The sequence below is a fragment of the Thermobia domestica genome, chromosome 13 (genome assembly GCF_964235325.1).
Source record: "Thermobia domestica chromosome 13, izTheDome1.hap1.1, whole genome shotgun sequence".
Taxonomy (NCBI): Eukaryota; Metazoa; Arthropoda; class Insecta; order Zygentoma; family Lepismatidae; genus Thermobia; species Thermobia domestica.
Genome location: NC_137466.1, coordinates 14,182,652 through 14,198,675, shown reverse-complemented (window position 1 = coordinate 14,198,675; position 16,024 = coordinate 14,182,652). Strand labels below are relative to the sequence as shown.

The 16,024-nt window shown below is 37.5% G+C and overlaps 1 protein-coding gene across 2 annotated transcripts in view; it reads left to right on the top strand.

Moving 5' to 3' along the window:
• Window positions 1–9,732: 9,732 nt before the first annotated feature.
• LOC145669128 (trypsin alpha-like) overlaps window positions 9,733–16,024 on the top strand; it is a 100,391-nt gene continuing 94,099 nt past the window's right edge. The window contains exon 1 of one of the 2 annotated variants that reach the window (XM_081737474.1): window positions 9,733–9,904. In XM_081737474.1, coding sequence (XP_081593600.1) covers window positions 9,826–9,904 — 79 coding nt within the window. In that variant the 5' untranslated portion in view covers window positions 9,733–9,825. Of the gene's footprint in view, window positions 9,914–16,024 lie in introns of both variants that reach the window. The other variant, XM_081737473.1, reaches the window with a different exon arrangement.

Below are 16,024 nucleotides of genomic sequence, written 5' to 3'. Positions count from 1 at the left end.
CAAACAACTCTCATTTCCTTGCCGCCACATCCCTTGTTTCGTAATTATTACCGTTCAAAATCAGGCCACTCTTTTTGAAACACGATGTACTTTACTTGAAAAATTTCTAAGTCTTGGTTCTTATTTTCAACCTTCAACCTCCTAACCTAACCTAACCTAACCTAACCTAATCTAACCATCGAAATGATGACTACAAAGATTAATTTTCATAAATAATATTCAAGTACTTTAAAAGTACATATTGCACACTGTAGTGTCATTAAACTAGGAGTACCCAATTAATAACAAGTTCCTCCTCGTTTGGCCTTGGTAACGGCTGACAAACTACAAGGAATGAATTCAATAAGTGAACACAAGTGGTCCGGACGTGTGACCTACGTACTAAATGGCTTCCAGCATTTCCCATAAATCAAGTAAGAACATCTGTGATGGAGATGTGCTTTCACATTTTCTTAGAGTATCCCAGATGTAATCAATGGTGTTAGATTTCAGGCTACTTGGTGTCAGCAGGGGGGAAGCCAGTGGAATGCCCCTTCCACCAGGTGACAAACAATTGGGATTCGGACAGGAGCAGTCGTCATGCCAGGACACTATTTCCATTTGGATGGGAAAAGAGAATCATGCATGTAAAGTAAGTAATCACTCAGGAGATCTATACATTTCAATGCCGTGAGGGTCCGTGCTATATGTACCAAAGTTCCCAAAGATTGCTAAGAGAAAACATCTCATACAATGACCTTGCAGAGGTACAATGACCTACCATGCTGGTTCTATGGTTGCATACGTCTCACGCCCTATTAGTAGCCTACCATCAGGGTGATGTAGTTGCAATTGAGACTTTTCACTGCATACTACTCGTTGCCAATCATCAGTGGAAATCGCTGGGCATGTCACAGTGTTCTTTGGTCCATGCAAGAGATTAAACGTGGTGGTGTGCAATGAGAAATGGTACACTCATTGGGCGTCCGCTTTTGAAACCCATTTTGTGAAGCTACACAATCCATCTACTTACTATCCAACTGGACCCCTCATTCAGTTGGGAGATCACCTTGGTTAACATGTGGTAGGTTGGGTACGTACAGTCTGTTTAAAAATGTGTCAACCCATGGCGAAGTAAGAGAGTTTGGATAATGAAACTACGTTTCTCTTCAATATATTTGACTGTTTTAAGGTTCAATCTTGTTTGCCTTAAAGAACTCTGAAGAACAAAATTAAACTTTAATATCTGAAATATCATGCGCCAGATTTTCTTTAAAATTTCACTTTTAAATAATGTTATAACTTTGTTAATAAACACTCTTTATTTTGATTGAGAATTATCAGCGAGTACATTAAATAACAACGATAATTTTTTAAAACATAATTGAATAAATTATTATATGCTGTATAACAATATATACATTCTATTGCTTTCTCTTAAATATTTATTACAATTCTAAATTATTCGACATTCAAATAAAATAACAAGACATAAATGAGGAATGGAAGAATAATTGCTAACAGAATAACAGAAAAATATAATAATTTGAATAAAATTGTAGCAATTACATTAAATGAATTTATGAAATAATTGCGAAAAAATAATTAAGTCAGCAGGAAATATATTTCGATAGTCGAACCAAAGGAAGGGATAGAAAACCACCTATCAATGGCATCATATCTAGTGTTACTGTCTGCTTCTATGCGCCATCCAATGATATTACACCTTATTTGTATAGAATGTCGTCCAGTTGTATAAATGTTCAGTGTTTTCCTTTGTGTTAGAGAAGAAACACCTCATCTAGTTCTTTTCCATGTGGTAAGGTGCCAAGAACTGACGACACGTTGCCACATTGGATAGCAATAGATATGCGTTGAATTAGGAAAGCTATTGAACGAATATCTCCAGTAACGATAGAAATGCGTCTGCCTAATTCTCTAATAAAATCAAGGCTTGCAGATCCCCAAGCACCACTAGTCTCGATGGCAATTGGAGCAAAAATAAATTTGTCAATCAGGTTGTTATATTTCCTTTGCTTTTCTACTTCTCTACGACTAGCAACAGCTCGAGCATTCATAACAGCTAAAGGGAAACTTGAATGGGCAAATGTATCTGAACACGTAAAGTCCCATACTACTGATTTGCCTTTCAACCAAGGAACTAATGTCATGCCATCAGGTCGTTTACCATCTGAACGACAACATCCTGAAGGTTCACGTATGGAAGGAATTCTAGCTGCGGTAAGGGCTCGTAAAATGATATCATTCACAGAGGAGTGTCTAGCGTATCTACCCATGCTCTTCATGCATGAAAGGCCATGCAGGCCACGTTGGTTAACTTGATCCCCGCAAACTGGACAGCGATGTGGCTCACAAATATCTGCACCTAATCTTAAAGCGACAGAGATTCGAAATGCCTCATTAGTCATATGAAGACCTAATGGTGGGGAGGGTATTGCATTCAAACATGCCCCAGCATGTAGGGATGAGGCAGCACGAATCCTGGCTTTATCCTCTGGAGTAATAACTGACTGTAAGAGAAGTCCATGAAAATGCGCAATTGGTGTATACCAAGATGCCTGAGAACCTCTTTTGTTAATTTCTGGAAGAACTGTATCTGTTAAATTTTTCCATTTGGTAGAGCCTTCTTGAACTGTGCCATTTGGGTCTAGGTGGTAACCTTGCGGAAGAAGAGCCTCGACTAAACGAAGAGATCCGTGGTAGGACGCTAAAAAGGAAGGAATCGCCATATCCATGGATTGCCAAATACCAAGACCCCCTAATCTCACAGGTAAGGATGCTTGAATCCAAGATTCGTCACTTAAGGAGCAGTTTAAAATTGACTCCAGACCCATTTTAAGGATATGATCATATTTCTCCAGTAGTGGAGTCTCATTTCAAGATGGAAAGCATCTGAAGAAGTAGTTTAAACGAGGGATCGATAAAGAGGCATGTAGAAGAAAGAAAGCTGCATGGACAGAAATCGAGGTGAGTGGAGACAAAAAATATTCTAACTTCGATATTTTGCTTAACAGGACATTGGTAAAGGCTTCCTTTATGAGAGCGGCGCCTAGAAGACAAGCATCCTGGTTAGTTAGGAGACGTATTCCTGGGGCAGTTTCGTCAAATGTTTTAGATAATAGGTCGAACTTGGCTTCGTCTGTCCCAAGAAAACCAAATTCACACTTTGAAAAATTCAAATATAGGCCAAGTGCAGATGCCTTCTCATTTATTTGTGCTAGAGTTGAAAGAACTACTTCAGGTTCATCAGCGATAGTACCATCATCCAAATACCAAATGTTTAATTCAGTGTTGATTGATTTCACTAAGGAATGAATGGTTATAGCAAAAAGTGCTGGGCCCAGGGGATCGCCTTGTTGTACTCCTCTCTGGGATGAAATAGTGTCTTCACCTAAGAATAGATCACTGGGTTGAGCGTAACATTGGTAAACATATGGATAGATTGAAGAAAATTCATTCAACACTGTAGTGAGCATGGAGTCCCGGCGAAGCTCGTTAAATGCGTTGCGAAAATCCAGCTTTAAGATAACCTTAGGAGCATTGTGAATGGAGGAAAAGTAAACCCGGATTGCATGTACACTCATGTCCAAAATTATGGTTGCATATCTATAAATATGTTGTTGTACGAATATAATTTGATAACGAATTCGCCCAGTATTTCTTATAATGTTAGTATGTGTATAATCGACAAAGACGTATATGTGGCAAATTTCATGTCAAAATAGCAGTAAATAAGAACAATAAAACGAAAATACAATTTTCTTGTCCATTTAGCAACAATTTATTTTACTCATTCTAATTTTCGTGTTTATAGTTCTTTTCCTATGAAATTTACCACAAATATACATTTCCTGATTATACACATAGTATCAGTATTAAAAGTACCCTACAAAATCATTATCAAATTATATTCTTACAAGAAGACAGTTGTAGATATGCGACAATCATTTTGGACACGAGTGTACATCTGCTTCAGCTCCGTTGGGAGTACAAACACCAAGTTGATGGAGAAACAAAAAGTTCTTAAAATGCTCCCGTGTTCTGAAGCATATAATTTTTGCTGATATTCTGCGCCAGACATTACCAACGGCAATAGGTCTAATTCCACCAGATTTCTTTTTTAGAGCAGTAAGTTTGGCTCCGAAAAACAATGGCCGAATTTCCAAGGGAACTTTTCCTGAAATAATTAAATTAAACAGATCGCATAATGATTTTAAGAGCTTTTCCTTCGATTCAAGTACTTGACAGGATAGCAGATCTTTGAGAATCGAAGGGCGAAGACCATCGAGACCTCCCGCGCTACCAGATGGAAAGAAATGAATAGCTACCTTAACTTCATTAGTTGAAACTCCTTGACAGTTTTTTGGGTCATCTGGAAGATTCGGTAAAGTAAATTCAACAGGGTGGGCTGGATGCTTCTCCAATAGCGTCTCAAACACAGAAATGTCGGGTGTTGCAACAGTATCATCTGACATTAATAGACCGACTGCTCCACGAATGTCACCATCTGCAAGTTTGTTTTCTACAATCTTACGATTGGAAACATTTTGTTTTGGAAGAGATTTCCTTATCTTTGTTGGATGGCAGGTTAAGGCGTCAATACCTACATCACACCAAAGACGAACTCTTTGTTTACCCACGAGGTAAGGTTTTTTACATTTTCAGATTTTTTGGGAGCAGTTAGTGCAACTAATGGAAATAGAAACTTGTTGATCCAATCTCTTTCGTCATTTGAAATAATTACTTGAAGTAACACATCGGCAAGTGCATCAGCAACCGCAGCTCGAGCACCTCGAGGGACACGTCTTAAAATATGTGTTGAGGATCTTAACGATATTTTGCCCGAGTTAGACAACGTCAAATCCTGTGTGCCTTTATTGCGGTTAGAGATGTTAGTTCTTTTAGTTTTATAATCAGGATAGCTATTATTATAGATATGACAACAATCTTCGACTTCATTTATAACCTGATGCTTTTCACCTATGTGTATAGCTAATCCTCTGGAATTCACATGTTTTCCACAGTGAGGACATGGTAACACATTCTTAGAGTTAGTAGACAAACGGCCATTACTAGGCCTGCTAATGTTGGCAACTGAATCAATCTTAGGTATATTAGATTCACCTGATTCGGCTGATTCAACCGATGGAACACTTGAATCGTACTTTGATGATTCCATTAGTTCATTTTGCATTTTTTGTATTCAATTAAGATGTGTATTAGAAAGAAAGTTGATTTTAAATTTTAAATTTTAAATAACAATGTACAATGACGATGAAAAAGAGAAATGTTGTAGATAGTTTATGATATATACACAGGGTGTCTCCAAAGTCACCTGACCTAGGGCAACTGTTATTATCAGAGTTACAATAAAATGTAAGAGGGAAAACCGTCTCCAAATATGATGCTTTCAATCTAAGGTGAAGGATTTTTTAATTTTTAAATCGGACGAGCCGTTTGTACTGTACACTCTTTATGTGCCCAATGTTAAATGAAAATGAAACGTTGTCATTTACATGGACGCGCAACATAAGTGAATCAAGTAACTATCTTTTGCACTAACGTGTCGATGACCAGCCCCAATTTCAAACCTACTTCAATGTTTATGTATACGAGGGTTGGGGCAAAAGTCGTGGAAACTATTTTTTTCTTGCAGATATGTGAGCGGATCACAAACTTCTATGTATCATGTGGAAGTTATGCATTCATAGTGTGTATGCAGAACAACAGATGGCTCTGTGATAGCTGGTAGTATCACAGCGAGGGCTGTGAAATCAGTCAGTTGGTGAGTGTCGTGCGAGATGGAAGCAACCCGTGTTGAGCAATGCGCTTACATCAAAATAGCCGTTCTCCGAGGGAGAAATACGATGGAATGTCACAGTGAATTAGTGGAAGCCCTTGGGAATAATGCCTAACATACCGGACAGTAGCACGGTGTGTAGGAAAGTTTCAGCAAGGACGTGTGTCAACCAGTGATGAGCGACGTTCGAGACGGCCTGTCAGTGTGCGGACCGACGTGGCACGTGCCGTCATCGAGCAGCTCCTTGATGAAGACAGACTACGGACGCTACTGGAGTTGACGGAGGCAAGTGGCATCGAGAAACGCGCCGTCCACAGGATATTGCGTAATGAGCTGCAACTACGCAAAACCGCATCGCGGTGGGTACCGCATGCACTGACGGAAGTTCAAAGGTGGATGCGCTATGCAATATGCTCCGACCACCTTGCACGCTGGCAACAGGACGGCGATCAATTCTTGTCACGAATGATCGCCATTGATAAATTTTGGGCCAGGGCATACGAACCAGAACTGAAACGTCAATCCGCGGAGTGGCGACATGCTGGATGGCCAAGGAGGCAGAAGTTCCGTCAGAATCCTTCCCCAGTCAAATTAATGGTGATCGTCGCATATGACGTCAGGGGTGTCATTGTTTGCCACTTTGTTCCACATGGCAGAACAGTGACCACACAGTACTACAGGGACTTCCTGGTGCGACAGGTACGACGTGGCATTCGGGAGAAACGTCCGGATCTTGTGGACAGTGCAATAATCCTGCACGACAATGCAAAACCACATAAAGGAGAGTGTGTAGGGCAGCTACTGCGACGTTGGGGATGGGAAGAATCGGAGCACCCTCCGATATATGTATGTATGTATGTATGTATAATATATATATGTATGTATTATAATTTCAATATTTATTCGGGACGCAAATTGGGGAGGCAAAAATGTCATTATTTTTTTTAGGTAGTCGGTTATTTTATTTTACAGTCATTGTCAGGGGCACGGTTTCTCAGTGGTAAGCCCTCTCCCGCTGTTCTAGTAGCTAGTGCGTGCGCCTTTGGTGTACGTGGTCCCGAGATCGATTCCCGGTGGGAGAGCCTTTGGGATTTGAACCGTTCTCTAAGTTTCTGTGTTCGTGTCCCTGTCGAGTCTAATAGTCCTGAACAGCGGTAGAAAGGGAAAATAAGGGCCAGCAAGTTTTTTTTAATGTGATAGAGCGCTTATCTCTGGTGCATGAAGTCCCTGGTTTTATTCCCGGCCAAGTAAATTTGTGATAGACAGCATCGTGTTTATGCGTTTTTCGGTGGACTCCCGTTTCCTTCCACTTGTTCTTTTCATCTATTCTTTCATCATCATTCATTTGCCTTAATCATCATTCATCATCATCATTCATTTGTCGAAAGGGCATTACCGTTGGACGTTAAACTGAAATCGAACACGAGCAAAGTAATTATTTTTCTCAGACAGAACTTCCAAGATTCATTGCTAACACGTATGATCTAAATAATCGGATATATATACATTCAATACAAAAGCATTAAATTAAAAAAAAAAAAGAGAAACAGAAATACAATAACTACTTTGTTTCGTAAAGAAAATCAGGAAACAAAGAAAGCAAGTCATTGTTTATTATATTTATATAAAATGATAATACTTCAGAGGGTTGAACGAAAACTGTAAGTAACCTTCAGTGCCTATTTCTCAAAGCACTAGTCTTGTAATACCTTTTCATAAGTTGTAAAATATAACGAAGCAAAAATCATAGAAGTCATTTCGAAATACTAATGCTGATATCTCTAATTCGTCATCATTTTATGGCAAGTATGTATCACTGCAATTGTAAAATGTTTGAGTTGACTTGATTTTGAGTTTATCGTCACGTTCAGCAGTGAGGCTATATGAGACGTAGACCTACTGATTAACGTGGAATCCGAACCACAGGATTTCGTGAAGGGCGTGACATGAAATACTGTGGTCATCACAACAGGGGTCCAATCATTCTAAACTATTTTACTGGAACATATATTGGTTCGTTCAGCCAGGATTTCGTAACGGGGGGGGGGGGGGAGGCATGACATGAAATTCTGAATGCCCAGAAGCTCGATCAATCTAAACTACTTTACTATCAGCATATATTTGTTTGTTAGCACAGTAAAATGACGATATGTTGGTAAGTATTTTAATAAACTATGAGAAATCTCGAGTAAAATAATAATAATAGTAAAAACGTACTGAAAAAAGATTTTACAATATCTACATCCTTCCTCTGTTCATTCAAATATAACAATTTTCCTTTCATTATGACCCCAACTACAGTATTATAAAAAGTACATATTCAAAATATTTTACAATATCTGCGTTCCTTTCTATGTTGAATCAAATGTTAACAGAACTTTCTTTTCATATAAATTTTTGTTTTTATTATTCTGTCAACTACTGTCTGTTCCAATGACATTTTGAAGGAACAGTAGAAAATTGTTTTTGAAATAACATGTTTAATACTGCAAGGATGCGATGACGAAAACTTACGATAAAAAATGTCCACGTTGTTACAGAACGGTACTATACTTTCGGAAGCTTGAAATCTCCCTTGAAATCTCTCTGACTAGTAGCAGAAATTCTGATAATTCCGTAACTTTTCTAGAAGTATCAAATTCCCTGACTCTTCCAGGATATCTCGCTCATCTCGTCACCATGTATTTCAAGTAATACAAATCTCCTCGTAAGAAAGAGTAACCAAAAGCTTCCTGATTAAAAAAAAAAAAAAATTAACGCGATCCTTCTTTTTCTCATTTCATTTTTTCATTTTTCCTTATTTTTTTCATTTCTGGTCTCGAAGGGGGGCCCCATTGGCTACGTGCTTGGTTACAAGTTTCGAGTTTTGAGAAATGAACACTTGTTCGAAGTCAGGGGCAACCCTAGGCAATTTGCCGCTCCATACAATGACATTACTGGCCGCCTCCCTTTCTTAAGAAAGAACAAATCTTAAAATCCAGGATTTCAAGTAGGCCTATGCTATCCCATCATGAACAACAAAGGGGAGGAAAGCGTACTCGCACTCACAAAGGCATAAACACTACAAATACAATCCGGTTGTTTCTGTTTTTTAACTTTTAGATCTAATAATAATTTATTGTCAGTGAAAGATAAAACAAATACACCTGTAGAGAAAAGATCGTAATCCCTTCTATAGAACTCAATATCGAGCTTCGATCTCAATATAGCAGTTTGCAATTTCAGTTCAACTAGCTCTTTTATCTTATTTCTTGATTTTCCTTCTACATCTATTATTTTTTTAAGAAAATGTTTCCACCTTCAATGACAAAGAACTTGTTTGTGACAAAAACTAGTTTGCATATTAAAACTGTGATAACTAACTAAATGGAACAGGTCTTCGCTACTGTTCAAGAAATGAGTTTTTGTATTTGACAACAATCAAACAATTCATGCTAGAAGATTTGTTTGACCATTTCTTTTAGCGTTGTCTATGTAACCTTAACCAAATGGAACTGTAGCATGATTTATGAATGTAGTATTCAAATAGAAGGTCAACTTAGTAAATCTAATTACTATCATCATGAAGTCTGTTTCCAACAAGAAATATTCATTTTAAATAATATAGTCATGACAGATTTTGCCGCCAGTCAAAACTTGCCTCCTCGTGCAAATGCACGTGTTGCACACACAGAGGCCCTGTTTGCAGTACACGAGGCCAAGTTTCTCTCTAAAGTAAATTGATAATAATTATCATGTATTCTTTACTACCTAGCATTCAGGTGGAAAGTTTTAGAAAAATTTTCCGTTTTCACGCTCTGAAAATATGGTACCCTTAGATATAGGCGACTTGGACGAATGTCTACGCCTTGAAAGATATAAACTTCGATAAAAAGTAGAGAAGAACTGATAAGAAGAAAGATAGAAATATTCTGTTACGCGGAAATAATTTTTACTCTTGAATGAATATTGATATTCTGAAGGAATATTTAATCACCTTTATGTAAATATTTGAAATGACAAAGAATTACAGATTAATATGATAAATGGGAACGTTTTGGAGAATTTTGTTTATAATATCATACGTAGCAACAGAAAACGGTGAAGATTATGACTACATAACTGGTAATTCAAGTAAATACTAAAGTAAATATTCGTGCAGATGAAAAAGAATGTTTCAGATAAAAATAGCTCTGGGAGTTTTTCATTTGCCAATGCCTTGTGAACTTTATTCTATAAGCAACACTATTTTGTTTATTAGCTGCCAATTTCAAATTAACAATAATGTAGAAAGGTACTGACTATAGCCTACATTCCTTCACAAAGTCGCCTCTTAATGCCTTTAACACACCCTTTATTTGCTACTTTTCTTTTTACTAGGTATTATTAAATGATGAAATGGTTATAGTTAAGGAGCCGTACTTCCCGTTTACGGAAGGACGAGGAACGTCATACTTTCAGGAATTATTCATTGACTATCTAGGATGTTAAAAAGTAGGTAATAGAGTGAATTCTTGCCCTTGTACTTAGGGTGTTTTTTCTAGGAATATCTGCTTTTTATATCGTATGGGAATGATAATGTGCCCTTGTTAGTGTATGATTATGTGTGTGGGGGTACGCCTGTGGGGGGGGGGGGATTTGAAAACTTATATCGCATGTTCTGTGCACGTGGATACTTCTTACTGTTGCACTACGTAGAATAATGATTCTATTTGGTGTACAAATGGTAATAGAACTCATATGAAACGCAAATCACTCTGTATTCTCACTCCATGTTGGAGTGTGAATACAACATGATCTGGGTTTGTTGTGTGTTCTATTACCACTTATACATGATATAGAATCATTTCTGTAGGTAGCGCAACAGTAAGATGTATCCTCGTGCACGGGAGATGAGAAGTAGCTGTTCTTAACTATTACCGATGAAATTTATTTCGTAAGACACTAAGGAGAGAGAGATCACGGTAGCCCTGTGGTGAAATGTTCGGGTTAAGGTCCAAAGTGGACGTCCGCTTCCAGGAAAATTTATAAAATTTACAGGGAAAATATGGATAATTTGATCGTTTGTGTGCTTGATAATATATAAGAATCTCAAGAAATCTGTTTATTTGTTATATATAAGCGGTTATAAACATGGGACTATTCGGCGAGCGGAGGGGACAACTTCGCGCAAAGTAACGGAATAGTTGTATTGTGGGAAAGAAATGAGCATTTATATTATCAACATGGCGTGTAATAAGTCTAAGGGTACCTCTGTTCTAGATCCTAACCTAACCTTTCCCCCACCTCGCGATGTAACGAAAGGAAGCCTAAAGTCAGTTAAGAACGTAGAAATTCAAAATTATAAATTTTAATAGCTTTTGTTAAGATTTTGGTAGAAAACTATCGGACGTCCAACTTCGGAATAAATGCCAAATGTTCACATTTGGTGTGAGGGATCCCTGTTTCTATTCCCGACTTACAAGAATTTCTCTCGATTCTCCTACATTCTCATTCCACCAATCCTTTATCATTAATCACTCATGTCCTTTAGCCTAAAGAGCATGACTGTGGAACATAAAACTATACATTTCATTTCATTTCCATTACGGAGATTGGGAGTTTGAGAAAGCGAAGCAAGTGAATATTAGAGGATTAGGGATCGAAGGTGCAGAGTTAGATCTTATTTTGCCAAATAATATAATACGTGCACGATGTTAAAATGAATGGGTGTTTCTAGTCTGGTAAATTGAGGGAGATGACAGGAACGTATAGTACAGAGTGATCACAAAGTCCCGTTAGCCGTATCGCATGTCCACATATTCATTCGCATTGGATTATGTGTAGGATCACGGCAGAGGACAACTTGGAAGTAGTGTGTCTATTCTTTACTATTTATTCCAGAGTGTCTGTGTGTACACCATCGTTTTCGTAACAGAGTATGATTCTTCTCCATGCACGATGTGAAATTCTCGTGAACATTGTTGGTGTGATGGCAGTAAATGCACGTCGAACAGCTTCCTTAAGTTTGTCAACTGTCTCGTAACGTGTGACAGCAACCTTTTATTTTATGAGCCCCATAATGCATTGTCGCAAGTTGTCAGATCAGGATTTCGGGGTGGCCACTGCAAGGTTGCAGCAAATGGACAGAGCCACCTAAAATCCATTTCTCAGGAAGTACTTCATTGACATATTCTCTAATGGCAATAGCATAATGGGCTGGTGCTTTATCTTCCTGGAACCAAACACGACCGAGCAGTACCTGATCTTGCAGATATGGAATAAACCAATCACGTAACATTGTGAGATACGCAGTGTGATTCACAGCACCGTCAAAGAAACATGGACCTACCAAGTAGGCTGCAGACATTGCAGCCCAGATCATGACATGTGATGGGTTGTATTCAAGTTCTTCATAAAAATGTGGATTTTATTTACCCTAGAAATAGATGTTTGTAGTTTTTGCACTGCAATATATTGCATACTTCACTCTTCCGAGAGAAACACTTTCCTCCTTGAAGGAAGAGTTGTAAAGATATCAAGCATTCGCCAAAAAGGCTGCTGACTTTTTTTCATGACACTATTGCTCAATTCGTTTCACAGATGAAGGGTTAAATGCCTTTAATTGCAAATCCTTCGCCTTTTTTTTGTGTGTGTGTGTGTAATGTCGAGTATGGAACACTCAATTCCTGTGACCGCTTACAAAACGACTATTTTGACAAACGTCCTCCACATACGTTTCCAGTCGTGCTGGCGGCCGTCCTGAGGAGGGTTTATCTTTTATGCAACCAGTTTCAAACAACTTTTTCTCCCATCGGAAAATTGTTGGTTTTGGTGGAGTCAAATCATGTTGAATATCTCTCATTGATTTTCTTGTATGGAATGGTACGTGAGCCCATGTGCTCATTCCTATCCGTTCCTCACTGGTGTAAGTAGACTGATCAGCCATGATTTAGATGTATATCAGCACCTGTAACAATAAGAAACAACAATTCATTAACATCTATGTAATACATAGTGAGAAACGGACTTTGTGACTATTCTGTACTTGTAGGATTGATTAAATTTTTCAAAATCCGGTTGCCATTAAGATACAACTTGGATTCTAAAAGTTAGCGGACTCCAATTTATATCTCTTCGTATACAATTCAACATAATCATGTCCAACTCTAGTAGGTCTTTATACAATACGATCTTCGTCTTTACATTAGAATTATCCGCTTTCATATTAGTAGTAGTTTCTATTCTCTTCCTTCATTGCCTTCCTGACACCTACCGCGTTGCTTAGAACACAATTTCTTTAGCAACAATGTCCACTTCTGAATTACAACTGACCACTTTTCTCCTTAATTATTTTCATTTCGAGTGATTGGTTTATCTATCATTCACGCAACTGAATCCATCGATTCTACTTCACACATATTTAGAGAGTTGTGATAGTTTATTATTACAATTCGTAATGTTCACGTTTCTGCTTATAGCCTCTATTGCGAGTTCGAGATAAACAGCTAGCCGAGAGCACATTCACGGGTTAACCAAGCCTTTAGCTTCGGGTATTATATAGCTGACTAGCAGCGTTCACCCCGCTTCGCTGCGGTCACCCCGGAACGCAATAAACTTTGTTACTTAGATAATTTTTACTTTTTCGCTTTCAAGTGATATGATAAAAACCATAGAAGATTGCAGTAAATGTTAACATTATATCGCCTGTCATTTATGTTAACCCGCCCCGCTTCGCTGCGGTCACCTCGGAACGCAATAAACTTTGTTACTTAGATAATTTTTACTTTTTCGCTTTCAAGTGATATGATAAAAACCATAGTAGATTGCAGTAAATGTTAACATTATATCGCCTGTCATTTATGTTAACCCGCCGAGTGACACGGTCATGCGGGTTGCATATAAATACGTTTATTTTTATACCTATGATGAACTAACAAAGGATTTGTACGTTATGGACACTTGAATGGTCAATTATCTCAAGACACTGGTAATTAAAAATTAAAGTGATATGATAAAAACCATCTAGGGTCCAAATCCTAATAACCCCCCAAAAATGAAAGAAATTGGTTCAGCCGTATTAGCGTGATGAGCTAACAAAGGATTTGTGCGTTCTCTTTTATATAATAGATATCCCCACTGCCGCCCATTCATCTGATTCTCGGAAGACTGTTGTTCTACAAATAGTCGCTGGTTGGAACAAGTTCTTCTTCTTGTTTATTGCACTTCGGCGTCCAGTTTCAGCACCGAGGCTACATGAGACGTGAATCTACAGTTCAACGTGGAATCCGAACCACTGTAATACTTTGAATCTTTTATGCTCACACACCGAGAACCGAGCCCAGTACCACGTGTCTCAAAGGTACATACAGCAGCCTCTAGACGAGCGGGGAACATTTGGAAGGACTTGGGATTTACTACCATGAATCAGGACAAATCTTCCACCATTTCTGAACAAAGAAAAGGAAACTCTGATTTTCTTAACCAGTTTGTTCCATTTTACTTTACATACTGAGAACAGGAGCATCGGAGAACTAGTTTTCTTCAACGTTTGGCAATTTTGACGAATATTGCACGATACCTAAATAAATTGAACTTAAAACTATAAGGAAGAGTAAATTTGTCTGATATTATGGAACATACCAATGAATTCAGGAAGAAGCTGAAGCTTTCCCCTTGTGTCTTAGAAAAAAAATAGCTCTTTCCAAATTCAGTCGTTTGACATTAGATTTGACCCATTATTTGATTAATTCTGACACTTCAGTAGTAACAAATTTATAACTATGAACATACTGTAAATTTTCAGGGAGTGTATCGTTTGCTTAGTCTAGAAAAGTTGGTTAATCTATAAGCTAACAGAATTCTTAGCTTTCTAAAACTATCATTATTATTCAAAGTTTATGCGATACTTTTCTGTGAATGGGGCTTTAAATAATTTAGAAATAACTAACTTTACAAAGGAAGTTTGAGCATTATTTAGATACAATTGATACTTGATAAAAATGTTGAAGTTCATTTTTAGATGAACCCGCAATTCGATAAAATCAAAATTCATATACAAGAATCAGATTCCACTTTGGGTTCATACAAGTCATGATAGTTACCTCCATTAAAATTTAAAATATAGCATCACATGAAAGTTACTAGTGTTGTATAGAGGAGAGCAACTTCATTCAAATTCAAAATGAGCAAAATTGCAATTGTACATATTTTGACCAACGTAGTTGATTCAGAGATAAATATATTCGAATTGTGTATAGGTGGGTAGTTTCTAAGTTAATATACCAACGATTTAAACTGTTACGTAATATGAAATAGTGTAATATGAAAAATTATATTACATAAAAATAGCTGTCTAAAGGCTTCCAGAATTGTTAAACGTACATGGAGACTCACAATGTTCATTAGAATTACTTCCAACTACTTAAATGGCGAAAACTTTAGGGGAGCTTGCCCCAGTACCGTACGCCTAACAAGGGACATCACCCAAATGTCCGGCTCCGATTTCAATGACTTTTTTTCTGATAGAGGGCATGCATGCATTATTTGTGATGCATGTTTTCTATTTTTTTAAAAAAAATAATTTTTAAGAGTTGTGATGTGGTTATTAGAAATTACTGCATAAGTCAATTACTATTCTTTGTAAACGAAGTGTTAATGAAAGAACAACCATGTAGATACATATAAGGCCTAGAGGAAGTCGTATGGTAGGTAGGCTATGACATTGACGGCAGTCATCTTGAAATCCGCCATTTTGAATTAAGGTCAAGTGTTTTAAATGGGAATAGGTTAATATGATACACAATTTCGGACTCGAATTTAATCAGGAAGACAATGGTGAAGTTAGTTTTAAGATACGCACATTTGGGGAAAAGTTACAGGCATATTAATTGTTTATACTTACTATGTGCGTAAGTCCCTTACCTCCGCTTGTAACCCGCGTATTAATGATAATAAGTGGATAAAAGATTCGGTAATACATATTATGCCTAGAGGGAAGTGATACGGTAAGAGTATCCTTGACGGCAACCATCTTGAAATCCATCCATTTTGAATTAAAGTGAAGTTTTGAAGAATTAAAACCATAGCATATGACACCTCATTTTAATAGTACATTTTCCCAAAAAGCCAATGGTATGCTTATTTTTGTTCTATAGTTAACCAGTATGAAGTTATGATTGCTTCTAATGTGCACCAAACGTCCATTATTCGATCTCTCAAATTGACAATACTCCTAATTTTCACCACAAGTTTTAAGATTCCAAC